This window comes from Falco peregrinus, chromosome 1 (genome assembly GCF_023634155.1).
Source record: "Falco peregrinus isolate bFalPer1 chromosome 1, bFalPer1.pri, whole genome shotgun sequence".
Lineage (NCBI taxonomy): Eukaryota > Metazoa > Chordata > Aves > Falconiformes > Falconidae > Falco > Falco peregrinus.
Genome location: NC_073721.1, coordinates 12903747 through 12927983, shown reverse-complemented (window position 1 = coordinate 12927983; position 24237 = coordinate 12903747). Strand labels below are relative to the sequence as shown.

At 40.6% G+C, this 24237-nt stretch overlaps 1 protein-coding gene across 1 annotated transcript in view; it reads right to left on the bottom strand.

Annotated features, from left to right (window-relative positions):
• CHAT (choline O-acetyltransferase) overlaps positions 1 to 24237 on the bottom strand; it is a 36233-nt gene that overhangs the window by 4037 nt on the left and 7959 nt on the right. The window contains exons 5-14 of the mRNA XM_055793834.1: positions 22967 to 23020; positions 20166 to 20346; positions 19013 to 19190; positions 14376 to 14545; positions 12224 to 12324; positions 11891 to 12019; positions 10613 to 10735; positions 8962 to 9103; positions 5741 to 5803; positions 1583 to 1720 (exon numbers count right to left, since the gene is read on the bottom strand). Coding sequence (XP_055649809.1) covers positions 1583 to 1720; positions 5741 to 5803; positions 8962 to 9103; positions 10613 to 10735; positions 11891 to 12019; positions 12224 to 12324; positions 14376 to 14545; positions 19013 to 19190; positions 20166 to 20346; positions 22967 to 23020 — 1279 coding nt within the window. The remainder of the gene's footprint in view (positions 1 to 1582; positions 1721 to 5740; positions 5804 to 8961; positions 9104 to 10612; positions 10736 to 11890; positions 12020 to 12223; positions 12325 to 14375; positions 14546 to 19012; positions 19191 to 20165; positions 20347 to 22966; positions 23021 to 24237) is intronic.

Below are 24237 nucleotides of genomic sequence, written 5' to 3'. Positions count from 1 at the left end.
TCCTTCAGAAGTCCAGACCTGGAGCTGACACTTTGAAGGTAAAAGCTGATCTCAATACTGAATTCGGTTGCTCTGTTTGTTTGCTATTGTTTGGAAACTGGTATCATTTGAAGTGGATATAATGCATAAGTTTTCTCACTTTATCTAGATCTTTAACAGCTATAAGCTGTGTTGCTGAAAGATGGGTTATTTTTAAGGATGTATGTAATTCTGATACATAAAGTTATGATACATAAAACTTCTCTAAGGTTTTAAATGTCTTAAGGTTATCTTAAGGTTATATTAAACTTGTAATGGGAAGACTGTAATCAATTAGAGAAAGTAGTATTGTCCATTTCTAACCACCATTTATAATTGTGTTGTTGTATAAAAATATTTTAATGCATCTAGGTGCTATATGTCTATGACATGTGAGTTTAATCATGGCATAATGCAGGAGTGAAACACTTTCTCCTGCAGAAAACAAAAGACGTGTTAGAAATCTATATGTTTCAGACTCTGTGTACATGGGCCTTCACAAATGACATTTGGCTTTTTAATGGTCTAGAACAAGCCATTAGTCCTGCTAATAGAGCCATAGAATTGTCAGATAAATTTGCCGTGCAACAGCCGAAGGCCATAAAGCTATTCAGAAGCACTCTTTGCTCATGGATAGTTTCTTCCAGAATTTATGTAGTAGTATGTTGGTTACATTCACTCATGTCTGAAAGCCTACAAACATTATGACAAGATCAAATTACTTATTAAGGTTTTATGCTGTAGCATGATATTATAAGTCTCTTTTGTTGCATAGTTCCAATCTGTGCAGTTGGGTTAGTGTTTCAGTAAATTAATTCCTACAAAGATTTCTTCTTTCATTAGGACTGCTACTACATGCAATGAAACATTTAATTTTTAGGCTGTATGCTATAAAGATGTTTCCTTATTCACAACATTAAATGGAAGAAGTGTTGACTCTTAGAGTATCTTAGTATGGTTGCAAATAACTAAAATCCGTAAATGTCTGTAAATCCAGGATGCATGCCTGCGCAGGCTGCAGTCTTACACTGAGTAACTGAAGGCTCTTGAAGATTTCAGACACAGCTACTTTTAAGAGTAAAATTTCCTCGTGGCTCTTGGCTTTTGTTTCTCAGAGTGGCAGCCTGTCTGGCTTGTGGCTGTACTGTCACTGGAGTAAAGAATTCACACTAGAGCTGTCACCTTAGGGGAAGGATGAGAAGAAAGGGAATGGGAAGATACATAGTTTGGGAAGTGAGGAAACACTGAGCCCTCATGCGAATTGTACTAAGCTTGTTTGTGTGCATTTCCAGAATTTCTGGGAAGGGGTTTGGGATGTTGCAAGGGAAGTGATAACTTCAGTATTTACGGTTCTGATTTTGTGGGATGAACGAAAACTAGATTAAAAATCTGGAGAATTTTGCAGACTTCTTGATGGTTCTTGATGGTAACAGATTTTTGTTGTAGTTTGTTTTGGTTTTTTGGTTTTGGTGGTTTGTTTTTTTTAACTGTGAGCTACAAAGTCTGGCAGAACACAAATGAATTAGCCTTTGCTTAGCAAGACCAGTGAACAGGAGAAACTCACCTGGCTGGTTGAAAGGATGAATCGATTACTTGTCAAATATGTCTCATCTGTAAATAACTCCGGCAGTTCCTTGAAGTGTTCCCGTGCCACCTCTCTGAGCCCCAGCAGATGATTGTCTATTGCCATTCCAGTAATAGCCTGTGTACGACATGATAAGATACCAGCGTTTAATTGAGTATGGAGACATTTTCTTAGCTGTAACTGCCTTGTTTTCTGGTCAGAGTTGATGAACTTGGTTTGGATGATGTAATGCTGGTAATGTTCAGATATTACTCTGAGTACGTACTTGGATGATCAGTAACTAGAAATTCATATGGTGCTCTGAAGATGTAAAAGTTAGGAAGGAGCTGGTCTTGAGATGTACCATGTGCTGATGTTATCCGGCATCTCTCAGAGCTAAGTATCATGGGCTGGGCTTCCAAAGCCACTGAAGGGAGCACATGGGACACTTAGAAATCTTTAACTTGTTTTGGAATTTCCCGTGTGTCACTTGGATTGTATTTCAAGATAGCAAGACAGATCTGAATTGTAACAAATTTATCTTTCATTGCCTTGCTGCCTGGGTCTCTCTGGCAGGTAAAGCATGTGCTATTCCACAGAACTCATATCCAAAGATCTGGTAGATGTCTCCAACAGATGTAACAGTGATCACAGAATAACAGATAGAATTGCCAGTGATCTATCACAGATCTACTAGCATACCCCACCACTTAAGAAGATTGCGGTTGTGGACACAGATGCCTTCTTGATTTAATTCACTGCCCAAATATGCCACTTCCCCCTGCCCTGTGCTGGATTATCTCAGGGGCAACCATCACTTTAGCCCTCGCCCTGATGGGGCAATTGAAAACACTAAATTTGGTAAGTAAGGATGGTACTGTAGCCCAGGTGCCATGAAGCTAGAATCAAATTAAAGAGGGCTTAACTAATGAGAATAATGTGCCTGACAAGCAAGAGACCTAGAGCAGCAGTCTAATTGCCATCCTACTTGCCCGTGTCTCTGCTCACCATCATCTCCAGCACAGAACCAGCTATGCTTGCCCCCAAACCCTGCTCCTGAGTGTCCCCAGTCTCCTCTCCTGATCACCTGGGGAGGTGATCGGCAGCATGTGCAGTGACTGAACTTTAGTAGGGCCATGCTGGTGGCCAGCTAGCCAGCTTACAAGAATTATTGCTGAGCCTGCAGTAAGTCTTTCTACCACGAGCTAGATATGCTTGGGTGTTTCAGCTCTATCCAGCTACCTAATGCTGTAGGCTTAAGGAATGCATTGGCTTTAAGGTCTTTGCCCTGATAGCAAATGTGATGGAAGATAGCTAACAGGATCAAAAGTCAGTTGTCGGAGATGGGCAGACCAGGATAGTTACAGACTTTTGTTTCTTTACAAAACCCAATCAAAATTTGTTCCAGTCAGGCAGGAATTGCATCAGATTAAAATATGCATTTAAAACCCTTCAGTCTAGGTTTATTCTTCTTGGTGGGAGCATTGATTATGAGGACTGAGCTGTAGCTTACCCCTTGTAACAGGCTGAAGCCATGGAGGAAGAGAATGCTGAACAAGGGACGTGGTACTACACTGGGAGTAGAACCGATAACCCTGTGGCACAGGCCCCTTGTAACAAGGGAAAGAAGCAACCTGAGAGAAGGCAGGATTTAAAAACAAGTACAAACTTGGTTTTCCTCTTAAGGGGCAAATGGAAAAAAAAAAAAAGCACAAGTTTGCTTTTCCTCTTAAGAGGAAAATAATTTTAACCCGCTAATAATGCTTGAAGCAGGGTTTTGGGAGTGCATAATCTTGTTTGTCTTATTAAGGAGTAGGCACTCATTGGTAGGGGGGCTATTTGCTCATCAGCCCAGATGGAGAAAGGAAGCTTGCAAAAAAGTAGCATACATCAGGGCATGTTTACGTTGTTTTTCCCATAGAGGGAAACTGACTTGATAATAAAAGGAAATATTTTGCTATCACACAAGATTTATAAGGTTGTTAGAATTGACATTTTTGCAACATAGATCAATGTCATGTCTGAAGAGAGGCCGAGACAGCCTAACGAAATAAACTGTGAGTCAACACATAGGAAAAAACTGTGCTAAATTGAATTTTAGAGCTCCGCACTTAAGATAGCAATGCTACTAGTAAGCCCTAACAAGGGGAAATAAAATCATTAAATTGCTTTTTGTTTTATGAACTAGATTTTTTCGTTTTTCTTAGGAGCAATTACATTTCAGCCTGTTACACACTATTTAGTCAGACAATGTAAGTCTTGACCATAGTTTACAGGCACAGCAACTACATTGTGCTATTCTGAGAAAGAAGGGGGGTACTTGGTGAATAGAAATACCTGGAAAACTTTTTAAATTTAAAGATAAGTTAATTTTCCGGTCTCAATTTTAGTATTTTTCCATGACCTACACGCGAGGTTGAATTTTATGAGTTTCAGGAACTGAAATGACTTGGAGGGAGAATTTTATGAAATTTTTTTCTTTTTATTTTGAACAGATGTTGTACAGAAATTCCATTGGTTGTGATGTAGTAGGCCTACACTATGTTGTGTTGGTGGTGGGGTTATGCTGAGGTGGTTCAGGTGAGGCAATTGCCCTGAAGTAAGACTCAGCTCTGCTTTACAGGTGACACAGAGCCTCAGCCTCTAAGATGCAGGCTCCCAGCACAAAGCTTGAAACACAAACCTGTTTTGGTTTTTTTTTTCACCTGCTTCTTTGTTTCACAGTCTTGGGAATAATCCTGCCTGAAAGCAACACTTCACCTCTCCAGTGCTCTGAGTATACCTTTGAAACCACCTCTGGAAGTGAACGATTTCTTGAATATTTAAACAGTGAGCAACAGTGTGGGTTTGTTAGGCAATGGTCTGAGACAAAACCGTAGGTAGCAGATTCACTTAACATAGCTGGTTAACGTTTATTAGTTTCATAAGTGGTTAGACTAAGTTGTTTGTAGTTTAAGTCTGTGCCTGTCTTGGCACAAGTGGGATGTAGAGCATTAATTAGACTGAATTATCTAATTTTTAATCAACAGAAAATGAGTTGCTTTTCATGCTAAACTGATTTCTTCACTGGGGGGGTGGTGTGTGTGTGTGTGTGCATCTCTTCCTTTTGTTAGATGTGCAGGTCTTTAAAAGAGAACTTACTGGAATCATTCCCTCATTGTTATGACCTTGATTAGAAATGGCACTTTGGAATACCAGAGTACACTTTCCAAAATACCAGCCAGTCTGAGGATCAGGTCCCAGATAGGGACCTCTCTCTGCTAGGGAAGAGAAGCCTAAGAAAATGCATAAATTATTATTTTTAGGGGTGCTCTGTGTGTGTGGAATTCCTGATGTGTTAACAGCTGTCTTGAGCTTATCTGTAACATCATAGTTTATCGGTCTAAATACCTGTAAACTTGGGGGATCTGGATTTTGCAGTTGGATTTTTTTCTCATGCATGTTACACAGCAGTTGAGTTGGTTGCTTGTAATGCTTGCTTACTTCTCATCCTGATGAGGCTTTCAGCTGTCCACTTGCCGTACCCCATTAGAATATCCCCACTGCCACTTTTCTTGGCTACCCTCATGGCTAACATTTCATGTTGATCACAGAGTACCCAGGATAAAGGCTTATTTCATCAGGCTACTGTTTTCCATTGCAAGCCTTTCAATATTTAATTTAAAAGTACCTTTATTATATTTTGATTGCAAACTCTTTAAGATGGAGGCCATTTTTTAATTGTTAATTTGTACAACACCAGACTTAGTGGAATCCTAATTTGTGGCTGTGACTCCTAAGTAAGACACAGATACAAATCATAAATGTTTTGTAGAAGCACATTCCGCATGAATATGTTGAATACAGAGTGTCATGTTCCATGACAGTTCTATATAAAAGAGCTAATGCCCAAGAATGATGGTCTTGCCACTGATGTCTAATGCAGAATTTTGTTATCTTGCTTTCCAGGAATTATTCTTTTAAGGTGATGTTAGTTGAATATGGCTATTTGGAGGGTGTTTGGGTCATTAGAAATTTTCAGAAGTGTGACATGGCACGTACTTTTCTCTTCAAAGATGCCTACATTTTCTGTTGCATAAATAGTTAATGATTGTATCTTCATAATTTTCTAGAACAAACTAACTAGTCCTTATTCAGACAAAGCAGTGTTCCACTTACCAGAATAGTGTAATTAGTTTGAGCTGCAATTGCATCCTTAAATCTCTGCATCTTCTCAGAATCCTGGTGGGGGAATGGAAATATATCTGTTATTGAATAAATTCTCAAAGAAATAGCATCTTCCATCAATTAACCAGCAGCCAAAGAGCGAGCGTACTCAAATGTCCTTTGCTCCTGATTCAGGTGTAAGTATTATTTATAAATGAAAAGTCATAGGGATTCAATGTCCTAATCAGCAACGGTGCCTGGTTGTGCAGGGGTTGAACAGGTTTATTGGTGGTAGTTTGTTTAAAGTCAAGGAAGGACTTGCAGTTCCTTTTGTGGATTCCTTCCGTGGATTTTGGTGAAGTAGATTACTACTAATGGAATTGCTCCATTTGAAGTAGGGAAAATAATTGCCTAGTGTAATTCAGTGTTTTCAGAACAGCTAGGCAGTATATTTTTTCCACAATGGTGTATCTAGACAATGACAGTGGTATTAATGACAGCCATTACTGATATTTTACTAGCCAGTCAAAAAATTACTCCCTGGTGTGAAAGGGCATCTAGAATTTTCCAAGGCTGCTCTACCCTGCACAGATTCCTCACATTTCAGATAACAAGCCAGTAAATTTTGACTCCTGTCAAATGACAGCCTTTTTATATTGCGGGAACGCTCCTAAGAAGTACTGCCCTGCTGTACATCAAGTCCAATGCTACAACTTTTGGAGACCCTGAAACAGCCAGAAATGACTGGGTCTCCAGATAAACGGGAACCTTCAGCTCCTATGGACGATGAATGATCTTTTGAACAAAGAATTAATTTTAGAAGCCATTCAAGGCCACCATCAGGGACCTTCAAAGTACAGAGTCTGTTATTTTTTCATAGGGCTAGAGCTAGGCCTTAGTTCCCTTATACAGATTAAATTACCAAATGCAGTCTTTAAATCTGATTAATTTACAGCTATTCAAGCAATCTCTGCAGTGTCAGTTGCTACTTCTTTTACAGCAAGTGTCAAATGCATGAGATATTTCTCCTCCTAGAGAATCAATCCGACTTGATCAATCTTTGGTGACTGTTCAAGTTATCATTTGAAGATCATTTTTATTAGCATCAGATAGAAAATTGTTTTTAATTTAGTTTGGATTAATGGCTATTAACAAACAATATTTCGGGGAGTTCAAGGCTACTTAAACCAAGTGATGCATCTCTTTGTCCAAAAAAATAAAATTAACCCCTTCACATACAGAGGTAATCTGTAGGTCTAAAGAAATCACCTTGGAACAGGGCTGTATTAAGTGAATTTTGTTTCTAATGATACTGTGATGATAATACGTATTGTTTTGAACTGAAAGATAAAGATGTTCACATCAAAACAAAGATTTCTAAAAGTTTGTGGGAAAGAACATTCACAGATCAGTTTAAATGTCCTTTGCATCTCTCAGTGGACAAGAAGCCAGGAAAACTGTCAGTGTATTGGTTTGCATTATGATTGCAGGTTTTTCAGGGGGAACGAAACCATTATTCTCCCTCTTCAGTACTGCCAAGGCATGCGATATAAAGATTAGGGAGATGAGACTGAGCTCACTGTAGACACGCATGGCATTCTTCTGCTTGCCTGTGTGAAGCCGTACAGTTTAGGATGCAGTGAAAGGTGGGTACAATCTCAGATTTCGGTGGTTTAAAATGGTGAGAAATTCTGAAGCTTTGGGAGAGCTGCAGAAGTCAGTAAGTGTTGGAATAAGGAAGGTAGGAAGAGATAGTTGGAGGGAACAAGAAGGATCTGGCAAAATAATGTGCTAGGTTGGCTCCTCCTAGGCGTATAGTCAGCCTGCAGCAATGTGTGTTGGGGCTGGGGGTATCCTGGGCACCCAAGTGTGGAGGGGAATGTGTGCACATATAACATCAGCTTCTAGTGAAATATGATTAAGAACCATGTTGTCAGACAGGACACTGATAGCAAATAACATCCTCTTCTTGTCTACTGTATGGTAGTCACTATGTGCAATAGTATGGTCATAATCTGCCTTGGATTACCCACTCAGTCTAGGGAATTACTTCAGGTTTCCTGTGAGTTATCGTTTTAACATAGAAATTATTTGAGTCTTGTTCATCATGAGCTAAGTTCTGGTCATGGTAACCTTAAGGAGACTGAAGAAGCAGTGAAGGAACAGAGCACTTCTCTGGGCAAATTTTCCTTATCCTCTGGGACATTAAAGCTTGATTTACAATATTTCATTAATTTACACTTAATCCAGCCCAGCAATACTTCTAGCCACGCTATGCTAGATTCTGTAGAGCAGCCACGTGGTCTGCTTCCACTGGAGTGGGCTTATTGTGCAAAATAATCTATATTATGGCAGTGTTTTGCATCTGAACAGCCACCTGGAAATTCCCTGTACAGCAGTGAAGTGCAGTGGGTAGAAGCAGCACACAGAGAGATGCTGAGGGAGCCTCTCCAGGGATGGCGGGCGGGACAGTGCGCAAAGCTGTTTGTGCAGCTATGGTCTCGGCTCTCTCACCTGTACCTCTTTGCATCCTCATCTACTGTGTACAGTACTCATGCTTCTGGCAAACAGATGGTGTGCCTCAAAGAAAGGCAATTACATTTTTCTTTTTGCAGGATGATGTCAGGACAGTTTGGAGAGTTGTTTTATTAGTGTGATGAAGTTTTTTCATCATGAAGGTTCAGCCCCCTTGAGGATCCTTTAAAGCTAACTCTATTTGGTAGAAACATACCTTTAAACCCAAAAAGCTCAGCCAGAACATATCCACTTTATCCAGAAAGCAAAGCATGTGAATTATATCACTTCACACATAGCAGTCTGCAGCAGAGCTCTTTACTGCAGGGGACCTGTGAGGCAATTCCCCTGGTGTGGCAGTATAATGATCCTGAACTTTGCATGTTCAGCCTAGATCTCGCCAGGGAGCTGAATTTGGATATGGTGATAGACCATTCCCGAGACAGTACTAAGTCTAAAATCAGATGTTTTGTTTCTTGTAATGTCATGCTTAGGCACCTCTGACACCTTTTTAGGCACCTTTTGGTGCTTAAATAAAAATAAGGAAATATTTATATTTAGCTTAATGGATGGTCTGCACAAAAAGCAAAATCCTGTTACCCCACCCTATGACTTCATGTTCTCAGTTAACAGTTAAAAATGAGAGGTTGGGGATCATAAAAGTATTATTTGCTTAGTGTTTTGCCAAAGAAGGCAGAGGGGGAACCAGGGCAACATACCGATAGAGCTGTCTTGTCATCAGTCATTGCTTTCACAAAAGCGAATGCTTCTGCGGTAGCAGACCTAATATTGTCAACTCTGCCCTCATCAAATCGGCGTATGGAAGCACTTTCGTAGGTAGGGACCAGTCTCCTATGGCATCTGAGAGAATGAATTAAGAAAAACGAAGAATAATTATTTTCAAGGAGTCATAAAGACTAAAAGAAATATAGGCTTGGTATATTTTATTGTTACAGCCACGATTTTATTTTTTGCATAGTATTCATCTTAATGTTGATAGAATTCTATAAGAAGCTTAAAAAAGATGGATGGTCACTCCTTTCTAATATGAGGAGCTGCATACAGCTGTATACGTTTTAGTTATGCATTGCCCATAAAAAATGACTTGCTGTGTAAAAACAAGGCTAGTAAAACTAAAATTTACTGAAAGATCTCAAGGAATGTTTTATTTGTACTGCATCATAAAATAATTGTGTAATTAATCATTTACTTATGGCCTTGAAATATACTTTATTTAAAACAAGAAAAAATGCACTGTGTAAGAAAAATAGAAAACTAAAAAGGGAAAAGGGTGCTATTTGAGGTGGAGCTGGAATGAAAAGCAAACAGAACAGTGTGAAGACTATTGTTCAATTTGGGTCCAGGTATATAGCTCCTGTTCCTCACTTCAAGACACCTACTGTGCCTTCCAGTTGAAGCAGGAGTCTCGGAACATAACTGTCCCCTAAGGTTTTTGCTGCATACATGGGATTTATATCATGGTTGGGATCCAGATCAAAATCTTGGACCAGGTCATTATTGGAATTTGGTTAATGGAATACGCAAATGGACGTTTAACAGCACTTAATGGAGTATGCAAAATGTGATAGGCATCTCTGGTTTTGACTAGGTAAAGACCACTTCAGGATTTAATTTGACACAATAAAGAATTGTTTATGAAATAGGCTGTTCTGCAGGAAACCATGCAACTGATCTCTAGCCTGGAGCATCAGCTGTTCTGACAACGTAAAAAGGAGCTTTTAACTTTGATAACACCATGGAAATTGGAGGGTATTATCAGTTTTGGGGTGCCTGTGAAGAAGGAAGCAGCAGTAGTTGCTATCCTGTGTAGGAACTCTGATCTGATATGCTGCTGGAGTATTTTTCCCTGTCAACGCTTTTTGCCCTGCAGTGCAAGGGATGCGTATGTGTTGAGCTATGCGTTACTGCCACGGTTCCTCACAACCTACCTGCAGTGGCAAGGGAGTGCATTCTGCTCCAGGGACTTGAATTCCCTAGCTGCTTCTGCTGCTGTGGGTGGCAGGGTTGTCTACCACTCCCTGCCACATCCTGTCACCCTCTTCTCTGTGCTGAGTGCAGGGACAGCTGTAGGGAGGGCACTGCCTGGGAATGGTGTGTGGTGGAAGGGGGATGTGGGGATGGGAAGGTAGAGCAAGGAGAGGGAAATGGAGTGAGGAAAAGGAGTATTCTGTCTTAGAGCCAAGTGGGAATTCCTATCTTGTCTGACCTACAGTCATTATGCAAGATCCCTCACTTCCATGCAGGAGGCATTTGTTTGGGTGCCGAGGAAAAAAGGACCCTTTGCATAAAAAAACAAATTGTGAGGCTCCTTTTGTGCTGCCTTGTTCCTGTGATTTGAATTAACCTTACCTGTAAAATGCCAGCTGAAGTGCTACTTGAATATAGGCATCTGGGCTAATCTTTTGTTTCTTAATAAATTCCTTTCCATAGTTCTCAAACTTGTAGGCGATAAAGTCCAGGTTTTTTACTATCCTGGAAAACAAGCAGAGGCAGTTACTGCAGGGGGAGATGCAAGAATCTCATGTTCCATTTCCATTTGCAAATAAAACCCAGAGATCGTTTCCTGCCTGTACCCACCTGGAGGTGAGCAGGCTCCTGCTCTGCAGACAGTCCTGCCCTTTGGTAACTTGTTCCTAGTCAGTAACTTTTATTCATGCAGGTTCTAGGCTGGGCTTGTTATCTGCAGCCTTAGCAGGAGCTGTGGCACTCAGGTCATTCTATTCATTTGAGTAAAACACTTTTTTTTTTCTTTTTTTTTCTTTTTTTTCTTTTTAACCATAGTGTTTTCACTCCTGAAGCCTAAGTGAGGGCCTGCTTTGTTCTTGACAAATGTCTGTGAGATTTGCTAGTGTGAGAAATGGGTGGATTTAAAACCTGGTAAAGGGTGTCAGCTCTCTGCAACCTTTCAATTTAGAGGACTACTACCTTTATTTAAAAACAAAAAGGAATTACTCTGCATCCTGGATGTTCTCATACTCTTACATATGCTTCTAGTTACTTTGAGGTCTCATCTAATTCAGTCACGCTGGACATACTTACTGCTGGTCATGCAGACAATACGGTCTCTACAGAGAGATCACAGGCCTGAGTGTTGAGATTAAATAATTTGGAAAAAAAATCTCTCATTACCACCCCTAACCCCAAAGATCATGCAAATCTTTTACAGTCTGGAAAACTAACCCCTGTATGAGCAACATAGATGTAAACAAATTACATTCCTGAATTAAAATCGTTATTCAAATCAGTTGTATTTTACTATCGCATGTATGTATCCCCATTGTCCTGGCTTCGGCTTTAGTCAGGTCAAACCTGCAAAGTGCATCCACAAAAACAGCGGACTTGCATCCTGTGCAAATCAGACTCAACAGTTTTTCCAGTGGTCTTTCATTGTCCTAATATTTACATGGAAGAAAAACAGTGGTAATACAATTCCTGAATACAGTGAAGTGGCTCCAGTCCATGAGGGTGCTATCCTGCCAAGAGATGCTAGGTACGTTCAGCTTGGGAAGAGGAGGAGAAGTGGGAGAGCAGGGAGAACCCTCATGAGGAAACCCATGCCTGCACACAATGTGCTGAGTAGTTCCCAGCTTGCAGTCATTGTTGAGAAAAATGAGGCATCTCTTCTACCTTTGGAGTTTTTCTGCTGATGATGCCAAATGTGCCTGAATTTCAGGGGAACATTTCCATCTCAGTCTCCGTGGAGCAGGAAGCTCACTCACTGAATCGGCTCGGACTAATTTCTTGGAGCTTTCTTTCCTGTTAGTATGTGAGAAAAAAAAAATATCATTACAGTCCCAGGAATAACCAATTTATTAAACACTGCTTTTTTAGGAGGTAAATGACTGGTTTCCAGGAGCTGTATGGGTCTTAGCGGCCCTGTGCATCAAGGGGAATTTGCGGCTGGCAGAGGCTTCCCAGGGGCTGGAGTGGGTACAATAGCTGTACTGAAAGGTGACTCACATGTGCTTGAGCAAGTGTTCAGTGCACTGCACCAGTACGATGCCATCAAAAGGGGAGTGTTCACACACGGTACCACAGATGCCATCTCTTCCTACCACAAACTAAGCAAGGAAAAGAACAAGTGTAAGATATATAGAGAATAAATCATTTTCTAGGTAAGTTACCCAGGCTGGCAACCTAACCACACGAGAACAACAACATCTTTTGTTTTCTTATTGCTCATATCAGGAACTTCCTTGACTTACAGATTAGTGGGTGACTTACAGTCTTATTGCAGGAGATTTTCTTGTCCTGTGAATAGCATTGCATTGGATCCCTTTCATGCTGCTATTTCAGACTGATTCCTGCGAGAATGTAAATTTTAGCAATTCCCACTGGAGTCTGGAAATAGGATTTAGCATCTGCTTTCTGGTAGAGAAAACCCATTAATAGAAATACAGGCCAGGGTTCTCCTTCCCCATTTGGGGGCAACGCAACTTCTGTATCTGGGAAGTCCCTTAGGATCACATTTTATTACAGATATATCAAATGAGCTAGCTCATGCTTATTTGGTAGCTTTCTCATGGCTTGTTTTACTGCCCTGCTTCCTCCTTACCTTTTTTGGGGTGTGTATTCTTCATTTTCCTCTTGCTTGCTTTCCTGATTTCATTACACATACATGGTACAAGTGGTGACACTTAACCTGCTGCACTGCAGTTCTGATACCCCCATGCAGCTGGTTACTTCTGTGTTTCAAACAAATGCAAATGTCTAGGACAAAATTGCAACTTGTCTCACATGTTTCCTATCCTTTTTCTGGACTTTCCCCCTCACTTCTTTTGAAGTGTCTTTGCCTGGACTTCTCCCACTCATCTTGCTCTGTGCATTTGTATCACACACCTATGCATTCTGCCTCCCTGATTTCTATGAGGTTTTCACCATGTGTGTGGTGCAAAAAGTTTACCGGGATGTTTTCTGATGCCTTACTGCAGAGCTGAAGAAGAATATGGAGAGAAAGAGCAAGTCCTACTGTGAGAATGGCTTCCTACAAAATTTGCATTTGCATGAAAGAAAATGGGATCTTTTTTCCCCTATGAATTTCTCTTCACCTTTGAACCACTTCTGGCCGGAATAAATCTGGGCAGATGCAGCTTTCCCGTATACTATGTAAATGTATTGCTTTCTGCTACCTTCTGATAGTAAACAGAAAGAAAATCTTGTTTATTCTCATCTACTTGAAACACCTCAACTAGTGGCCCTGCAAATGACAGGATTCTAACTAAAGACAAATGGTATGTTCTTGAAAAACACAGCACTGTGTTTGCAGTGGTATAAATCAGGAATGACTACTGAAATGTATTTGCACTGGGGTAAGTCAGCGCAAGTGAAATTAGTTTAGTGGTTTCTCTTTTCATGTTGCTGTTCTTAAATATGGGCAAGATCAACAAGCATTGTGCAAGCAATGTATCAGTCAGGGGGTTTTTTTACAGTTTTTCATGAGGTGTCAACTTTGTTGGCAGTTGGAGATTAATACATTGCTTCACCCTGGGTCTATTGCAAAATGTGAAATTAACAGTGCAACACTTTCAAATATGACAATCAAAATCTGATTGGGAAGAAGGCTGGAGAAATCAATACTTTCAGGAAAGTCTCAACAAGGATGTCATTAAATGAGTAAACAGTCTGTTAAGTGAGAACTTCGTACTAACTTTAACACATGCTGAATTATAAGCAGTAGTATTTCTAGGACGACAGGAAAATGTGTGAGAAAACAGAGAAAGCTATTGTGCTTTTCTTTTTTTGTTCTAGGATGCTAGTTCAGCATTTTTATTTCATTTGATTGAGTGTAATTAAATGGGTACTGTTGTTTCTGTTTGGTTTTATCAGATACTTACCTATCTGTGTATCTGTCTACCTCCTCAAGTGCAAAGGGCAACTTCAGGGAAGGTGATAGCATACCTGTGTTGGAGAAGGCCTCCCCACTGCAAGAAAGGCAGTAGATCTGCATCCCTGCCTTGCAAGGAACAGTGCTGTTCACACCAACCCTGCCTTGGCAGATGCTGACGCCACCTTCCCCTCTTTCTCCTCCTTGATTCTAAGTGGTCCCTACCACAAGGGCAACTGGAGTGCTTTGCCACGTGCAAGTAATATCATCGTACTGTAAGGTTTTTACCTGCATAGGTTTGTCATACCAGCGATTGGCCCCGTTTTTATGGTAGCCTCCCCCATGCAGCAGTTGCAGTGCCATGTTTGTATCATTGAGTTCCACCCTGCTTGGGCTGTCCAGACACACCAGGCATATGCACCGTTCAATCATGTCAAGGGAGTCGCGGTTAGTAGAGTCTGGGGATAAAAGAGTGAAATATTCACATCCTCTTACGTGTAATACAGGCCTGGTGGGGAACCCTGCTGCCTTGGAGAGCACTGGAGATCCGACCCTGACTCTGCAATGAGCTGATGACTGCAAAGCTCTCTCAACAGCAGAACATCTCGGTGCAAGGAAATGTTACACTGGGGCATTCATTCATGTGTTAACTTTTGCAATATCTCTGAGTATCTTTCATATGATTTAATAATATCCACTTTCTTTTTCTGCTTTCCATTTCCTGAAGTAATTATATTACAGAATAGATCTATTTTACTCTTAAAGCCAGCAATGCTTACTTCTTTTATATACAACAGTTACAGAGAGGACAGGTGGAAAATACAGAATTTCAGAGTTCGTGCTGTTGCTGCAGTATCCTGCTCTGGAACAGCAGGGCCTGTACAGGTATTGTGCTGTTCACCCATTAAAACCCTTTTCTGGACAAGGAACAGCAGGGCCCACGTTGTTTTTGTGTTCTTGCATTAAAACCCTCTTCTCTCTCCTGTCCTTGGTCATTTCTTGTCCTTTAGAGAAACAAGCCCTGGATGGGTATATTGCTTATATCACATGAGGGAAGCATCTGTGGATGAGGTTGTGAGGTTTAGTTTTTTAATGTGATATTGCCAAAACGATGGGTTGCCACATTCCACTTCCTTCCTATCACTAGTGTACCGCAGAATAAAATATGATTTTTCTGGCTTTCTTTCTCTGTTTCTTTTTCCTATCCTGTCACTCTTGCTTCTACAGGTGGACTACAAAGGCTATTTTCATGTTGTCCTCAGCACTTTCCTCCTTATTTATGGTCTATTTATGTGGGGTGTTTTCTCAAGTTTTTAAAGTCAGAAACATTATGAAGATAACGTTTTGTTTGCTTCTGAGGGCCAGTTTGAGGCATAGAAAATATTTAATAGTGAGCACTTAATACAGCTCTTAATTGAAAGGATAAAAGTGTGGAATCTATAAAAAGAACTTGGTTTATTCAAAAGCATATAACATCATTAATTGCTATTAAATGTTTTCTAAAAAGATCAAAGGAAAAAGGGCTTTCAAACATCAGCTTAAAATTCCTTCCATTCTTAACAGATCAACTTTCACCTGCTTGTTTAGCTAGGTTTTGGTGAAAATGTTTTTGTTTCAGAATGTTCCTAACTAAAGACATGAATTCAAATTGATCAAAACTTCTTGCAAGTCTGTGCTAAGTTCAACAAATCTGTGCTGAATTCAGGAGATGACTTTAGCTGAAAGAATGGAAAAAATATTTAAAATTAAACAATTCTGATTTGCATTTGAAATATGGAGCCGTTTCAAAATGTGCATGTTTCTAATGTATGCAAATATGAAAAGTTGATCCTCTGAAAGGACAGCATTTTTCAAAGTAAGAAAAATATAACTTCCCAAAATGAGTAATATAGGTTAATAAGGAGCTAGAAAAAAACCCAGATGCTTGTAATCATCCAGGTTCACTCTCTGGATGCTGTGTAGTAAAAAAGAGCACAAATATGCAAGAAATGAAAAAGGTATCAGGAGAAAGAGAGGCAAATGATAGCAGTGGCTGAGAAGGAAGAGGCAGGTTATGGTAAGGTACTGTCTATTGCGGTCTGGTGGCTTCTACTAGGGAGTGTTGGTAGCCATGGGCCCAAGTGACAGGGGTGGCCAGCCTGACTTCTAGGCTGCGTGGGGACCTGGTGGGGCACATTTTATGGTGTCTTCCCTTGCACACAGAAGCAAAGTCCTAGGAAAGGCACCTGGTGTTCCTGCCAGGTGCTGCAAAGACTTGAGCCAGGAGGTTGTAATTGATGGGTCATGCAGGTAGGCTGAGCTTTCTGCCAGTGATCTGTGGTGCCCTACAACATGTGAAACACTGATGGCTCTATGAATTGTATTCAAAAGCATTCAGAAGTTCTATAAGGGAGAAGTCACGTCCCTGTCCTCTTGGCTGTAAAGCTTTTCTAGTATCTGACACTTAAAGGGCTGACCGTAATTGTGGTATTTATTCCATTCATGGTCTGGGTACATCAATGCAAAGGCTGAAAAGATCCTCGTGAATGGAAGTTGCCCTGTATACCTCAGCTGCTGGTATTTGCAGACAGGCACCTTCAAGGAAAAACTGCTTGCATAGTGATTTACAAACTGCTCACAGTTTGCTCAGCGTTCTGCTTTATGTTGTCTGATAGATTTATATATATTTCATTGTGGCTGTTGCCCACACATCTTTGACAGATATGAAGCCCTTATTCTGACATATGACTTCAGGGTATCTTGAGTCTAGGTATTAGGGAGAATAAAATTAAGCTCTGCTAGAAACAGAAAAGTAGGGAAAAGATGCCCTTACAGAAAGAAACAGACATGTCCAGAGAGCTGATCAAACACTGAAAAAATTATCACGTAAAGCAGGCAATGAACTGCACAAGAACTCATGAACCATGACTCAGGATGGAAAATAAATATTTCCAGAAATAGCTGAAACAGAGAAGTGTGAGAACAAGCCTAAAGCCCTGCAAGACATTTCGTGTCCCCCTTCCTTTCTAATGCACGCAGTTAGCATCGAGTTGGCCAGTTATCTTTTGGTTAGTTGGCCTTTTTGTTTTAAAAAGGAAAATATGAGAAGACGGTTCTGAATCAAATTCAGATATAGTATACATGGGACAGCAGCCCCTATAGTAGTAAGAATTAACTTCCTCTACTTAGGGGAGTGAGTTAGTTCTGCAACCTCAATGCAGTTGAAACACTGAATACGTTTATAAATCAGCGATGACTGACTGGGTTTATTACAATTTCTTTGAAATTTTCTCACCTAGAAGACCTATTCTTTACTTGCAAAACTATACAGGCCCATGTATATATCTCCTTCATAACCTCTGCAAAGTGCTGTATAAGTCTTCTCCATCTTGAAGCAGCCTCTCTTTTCCTGCCCAGGACAGAAGAGTTGCAGAGTGGCCCCTTCCACCTCACACTGCTTCACTAGAGGCTTTTCTATTCCTCTCTTAGTTATTTTTGCAATAACATTTAACCATATATAAGAAAGAAAAAATGTCTGTTCATAATCATGTGTAACAGCAATACATTATACTACATAGAGGAGCTGTACTAATTTGAGTGGTCTAGGATGAGATTCCTGCTCAAATTAGAGAAGGCTCATACCGCAGTGATGTGAAATTTGCTAGTGCAGAATCTGTTTTTTTCAGCTGCATAACAGAGTTGGTTTGCTTCCTTTATTAAAATTAATATTTTGGCAAATGCCAGGCAATCCAAATACACTCTAGAGAGGGTTCTATTTTTTGTCAATTTGCCTTTTTTTTTCTTTTTTTTTTTTTGTTTACATTTAGGATGATGTAGGTTTACAAAGATGATGTTGCTTCAGGTTCCAAGGTATTCACTGTTTTACTTAAAGTTGTGGCATGAAAATAAATAGTCAGGTGTTTATCTCAGTTTTCATTAAAATAAGGAATCTTTTTTTTCCTCCTGATTTAAAAAGAAAAGATGGGGAGAGAAAAGCTTCAGCATGAGGTTGGTACCACATAGTAATGCTGTAGTAATGGCCAGGACTGAGTTTTTGTGTGTATTTATCTAAATAAATTTATTATTAGCACAGAAATACTTGAATAAGAAAAGGGAGGATCTTCCTTGGGATGGTAAACATATTTTGATAATATTGCTGAACTGGGGATAAAGAGATAGTTAGCATTTATTTTTCCAGGAGGGAAAAATAAACACCTAAGTCACCTAAAATGGCAAAAAGAGGGTGTTTACATCACTTAGTTTCAGACTAAAATGTATAAGGTGTGACGTGATATAGATGACTAATCTCACCCTTTATTTTCATCTGTTTCAAAGTTAGGCATTCGAGTCCAGAATCCAAGACAGCTAAATGCTGCCTGTTGTTGAAAGAGAGAGAGAACTATCCCCAGATAATAATTAGTGTCACCTTTCCTAGATACTTTCTTAAGATTTAGATGAATCAGCCCTGGTACTTCCTATTTTTCTCAATTGACTAGGGAGAGTGCACAGCTAGATTCAATGGGTGTTTAACTTGTAGATGCCTTTGTTAGATGAGATGAAAAATGTCTAATAATTGCCAAAAGCTAAGAGCATACATCATTCCTATTGGTACGAAATGGATGTGAAGAAAGAGACAAATCACAAAATCTGATGCAATGTAATTTATGGGATGAAAAACAGAGAATGGAGTGAAAGCTATTTACATGGTATAACACTTAAACATACACAGCCGAAGGGTCAAACCGTATCTGCTGCTTCCCTGGTAATGCACATCTGAACACTTACAGGTATTGAGTTTCCTCCTACTAGAAAAATTCAGCAGTGAGGTTGCACGTTCAATCCTGTGTTTGCTGTAATGTTCACTCCCAGCAAAGAAAGGCAATGGTGGTGAGGAGGAAGAGGAGTAAGACGATGAAGAAGAGAAAGCTGGGGTTGCTGCTGCTAACCTTTCATAAGGATCATCCTGGCCTCTGCCCACTCTGTTCTTCCGTCTGTTGTCAGCAGCCCAATTGGAGGCAGCATTTCCTCTTCATTCTCTGCCATTTTGACTATCTTTCGCAACTGAGTGAAAAGATCTCCCTCACTGAGACGACGGAAATTAATGACAACATCCAAAACAAAAAACTGCAAAAAAATGACAGAAGTCAGAACAGTTACAGGTGGGCTGGACCCTCACTGGACCAGCATTTGGCTTTTGTCTGGGTGAGTGTTGAGATGCCGAAGTCCTGCCTGGAGAGCCAGGCCTGCAGACAACGGAGCACAAACCCACTGGGGACTGGCCCAGGGCTCACTCCTCCTGCGTTTTAATGACAGTATAATGCCAGTTGCTACAGGGGACTTAAATTGTGTGTTGGGCTCAAATGCAACGTACCTTATTTAAATAAACTTAAAAGCCCCTGAAGAGATAAAATCAGGAAGTATGTAAGTAATTTCCATTGTACTATCTGTTTAAAAATAACCTAGAGAATCTAGAGAACTTCCCATTCAGGTGAGGGAATGGACTTCCTAGAAAGGGGACCACTGGGATCTACCTCTTCATTCCAAGGGGGCCTGCAGGCACAGCTCCAGTCAGGCAGTCAAGCTGGGCTATAAGATATCCTGCCTGGCCAATATACTCTGCTCCTCAATGGTATTTATTGGTTGGGGCGGACTCAGTCTAATGCTTCAGTATTTCTGCCTGCACCTGTGCTAACTCCTTCAGACATACCTGCTTGGGATGGTGGTATATATGCCATGTGTTGCATGCCAATACTTAACTGTCAAGAGAAGAGCATTTCCAGCAAAGGCACTCTAATAAGATATTTTTTTTTCTCTGTGGTTTTCTCTCTGTTTAATAAATATTTTTATTTGAATGAGAAAGCAAATGAATTCTGCCACATTCCTACTTTCTGCATCACTGTACTTGGAACATAATGTGGGCTAAGAACAAAAGTGCTGCAGAAGCATCTTTTGGAAATATTGACAGCAAATGCTTGGTAAGAAGTGAGCTCATACACAGCACATCAATTGTGTTTCTAAACAGTCATTAGATTAGGCTCTTGAGTGAATTTAAGCAAACTAAGAAATATAGAAAGGTATAAAAGAAGAATACTCATTTACCTGATTGTTACAAGCAACAATGATGTGCTCTGGTTCTGGCATTACACTGCTTTTCTGGGCCACGAGGGTATCTTTGGTATGTCCTGGAAGACGATAGGAAGAAAAGAGTCCATAGTATTGCTTCATACAGAGAGGATGACCAGACAGCTGTCCACGAGCAAAATCAACAGGTAAAGCATGGCTGGAGAGAGAGAAGGAGAAAAACAAAGCCAGAGGAAAAGAGGGGAGAGAGGGGAGAGAGAGACAGAAAGGAAATCTAATCTGTCCTTTGTTCTGTTACAATTAGATCAGGTATAGCACAAATTTAATAATAAAATGAGATTACAGTATAAGGGAAATAGATGAATTCCCATACCGAAGTTAAATACATCATTCCTGGCAGCTTCATGCATATTCATTAAGCAATTGCATTATCATCTAGTGGAAATGGAAAGAATAGCAGGTCACAAGCAGCTTTGCAATGTGCGCGGGACACCTGCCGAGATGGGACCCTGGAAATTTGCCAGGACAGAAGTCAGCAGAACAGCTGGAAAAGACACAGCACCTTGAAAAAAAGGTCTGATGAAATTCACTGCAAATCACAGTGGCCCTGTGCTGTGCAGAGTGGTTAAAGAGGCTGTGAGAGGGCCTTGTCTGATGAACAGGAGTGGCTGGGCATTTCTGTTTTCCAGTAAGCCTTGCTTACGTACTAGTCCTTACTTAGAGCTATTCCCCTTTTACGGAAGGCATGTGAAAATAACACCACCTAAAAGGCATCTTTAGTGGCCAGATAAAAAACCCACGTTATCACAATCACAATTATGGATTGTAAAATATCCCGCTGACACTGCAGCAGGAAATAATGGTGCTGTCACTCGGGACAGGTTGCAGAGCCCACAGGAAGAAGAAGATCTTGTGCTGCAGACATTTTTCCCTCAGCAAAAGAGGACTCAGCTTCCAGCTTGCCAGAGTGGTGCAGGGGTGAAAGGCACACAAGGAGGGTTACTGCTACATGGCTGATACGGGGTAATGTTTTGTGCTAGTTTATCTTGTTTAACTGTCTCTAGAACTCTTGCAGTTCTAAACCAGCGATACTCACTTCAGTTCCTGGCTCTCAAACTCTCTGTATCACTTATTTCCTTGTACAGGTGCTTAATTTTTTTTGTTCCTTATCAGCAAAATAGGCTTATTAGTGATCTACTTCTCCCACATTTTGCATAATGCAGAATTCCTCTTACATTTAGCAGAGTTTTAAAGAGCATCTTTGACGATCGAAGATAGTGGAATAGCATGGTAGATTTAGATAAGAAAATCTGTAATTATAGCAGTTAAGAAAGGGGTTATTAACTCTGACTGATGGCAGCAGAAAATCTTGAACTGATTTAGGAGAAGTCTGTGTAAGGTCTTACAACTCTTTTACATGAGCAAGTTAGGCATCATTAGTCATGGCAACTGCATGGAATATCTGCAGTTAAAATGAAATGCCTAGGTTTGGGTTGGAATATTGTGCATCTGCATGTGGGATGATCCAAGAGAATCTAGCAATACGCTCACTGGTAGAAGTCCTTAACAGCAACAAGGAACTGAAAAAGTTACAATTATGGTGTCCTCATAATTATACAGGAGGCATGATAAGCAAACAGCAGTAACAATATGAGGACACAGTAGTGAGGATTTAAATGATTACAGATTTAAGGCAAGCAAATCTGATCACAGGATTCTTTGGATATGGAGTAGCACGGTCAAAATAATAAGAATTTAAATCATCCTTTGTTTGAGCAATGTGGTTTCTTTATCTCAGATGCTGTCATATAAAGATGCAACAAACTACATTAGTATGCAATAGTGCTTCACAGCACGCTAGTGCTGGTGTTTGCAGCTGCATGGCATATCTTGGACAAAAGCATGTTCTTAAATAAGTACCTCTTCTATGCTTTCTGAGTAGCTGTCAGACTTCTGAAGTGAAAAACCAGCCTTTTCTTTCTTTTATCAGAGATGATAGGGACTTTCTTTGAATAGGGGCTTTGCCTTCCTCATACAAATAAGTGTGGGTTAAAGCATACGCCATAGGCCTTGTGTGTTTCCAGGCAGGAAAATGACCCCATCCCTACTATGGTGTGGTGTCCATTGTGCTTGACTTGCCACTCTTTCTGCTCTTTGGCGAGCAGTGATTTCAGCAGTAAACTTGGAACGCTAGGTGGGGTTAAGAAGTGCTGTGTAAAATGCTGTTATGAGGTACCTCATACGTGAGTTAAAGAATCATGGATTTCCCCATGTTTATACACAGAAAGGAACAACGGCATAAGTAACTTATTTTTACCAGCCACTGAACCAGCCTGTCTGTGGCGAGGCTCCCTTCTCCTGGTGAGATGGGTTATTTCTTTTCTGGTAGGAGGGAGGTGCGGGGGCTGATGCCCTGAATGGAGGGAGCAGTGTGTGGAGGCGGTGCATGCACAGGGAAGGTGTATGGGCTGTGTCACCGTGGTGCTGCTGCTCATCGGGTCTGGGCAGCACAGACTTCTTGGGGTGTTCTCAATAGCTGTTAGGCAGGTTGTGTGGGTCCTTTGGGCTGTGCTGCATGTGCTAGAGCAATGACTAGCAGGCACCACAAGGATTCTTCTCCAACCCATTAGATTGCAGTAATAGAGCAGAAAGCACATAAAAAAGCATCACTGAAGCGCTTGCCTTGAAGCATGCTGGAGCCCCAACCCTTCCAAATGGGGGAGAGGTGCAATGCAGCCTGACTTTGGGCATGTTAGAGCACCCTTGAATCAGAAGCCCTGCAGATACTCAAGCAGTAGTTCTCCTTCCAAGCTACTTACGTGTCCAGTAAAGCTTTATAGTCTTGCACTCCTGAAATGAGATTGGCAGCAAACCTGCAAGTAGCAGATAGAAGTGACATCAGTCTTTTGTCATTTGGCAACATCGGGCTGTTTCTGAGAGACAGAGGAGAGCCTGAATGATTGATGACACAGCATAAGGAGAGAAAGCCTTCTGGCTTGGCAAGAAGAGCCCCCCACCCCCACCTCAAACCTAAATTAATTCATGTCAGGAGAAGTATGAAATCCTAGAGACGGTCCCTTCAAATGGTTAAACAGACTACCACAGGAGGAAGCCTGAAAGCATTTATTTAAGGAATGGGAGCAGAGGCTGAATACTTAATAGAATCCCTAACATGGCTTTCAATATCAATACTCATAAGCTGTCCATTTTATTAGAGTACTTCCTGTCCTAAGCAGACACTCTTTCTGCAGAGCTGTGGACAGGTGTATTATTTCCTGACACTGCCCATTTGCACTGTGTCTGAGTGGGAGGCTCTGAGAAAAATATTTCCTTGTTACAGCACGTGCATTAGAAAATGCAAAGTGGAGTTTTTTTGAAAGCTGTGTGCACAATAAATTTACTCAGTAATGAATAGAAGCATTTATAGTTATGTTCAAAGTAAAGTAAAAAGATACATTGGTTGCCTATGCAAGATGTTAAAATAACACATATTGGCTTCAGGGTTCTGGCTGTTTTATAATAGCATAAATTCACATGCAGTTAATTCTTTCAGTAATGAGCAGCTAGAGAGTGCTAAAAGCAAAGAGGAAAATTGCACTATGTGAAGGTAGATTTGATCTGGTTTACTGTTTTAAAAGGAGAAAATGTTTTGGCAAAGGCTGAAGAATGGAATCCTGTTTTAAGGGCGCCTGGAGAGGTATATTCTGTGCTTGACTACTTGCTTACCTTTCCACTTTTTAAATGATTGTAATTGCCCACAACAGCTCAAAGGAGAAAGGCCAGTTCAGGGCTGGGATGGATGGGCCTGAGGAAAGCAATGTTCTTTGGGAGGAATGATTTCTGAATTCTTATTCTTAGATCCCCTGTGTTTCTGGTGCTCTTTTGGGCACCTGAGACAGACAATTTAATGCCACCGTGGCCTTTTCTGTTTGCAGCGTGGCTACAAGTTGTAGTGATGGCACGTTAAAAATTGTTTTCCTTTAAAGAATGTGTCAGAAATCAGTATTTCTGTTTTCCATCACAAAATGCTTTACTTACACAATGAAAAGCTTTGCAAATATTCCTTAAAAAAATTATAAATACCGTGGCA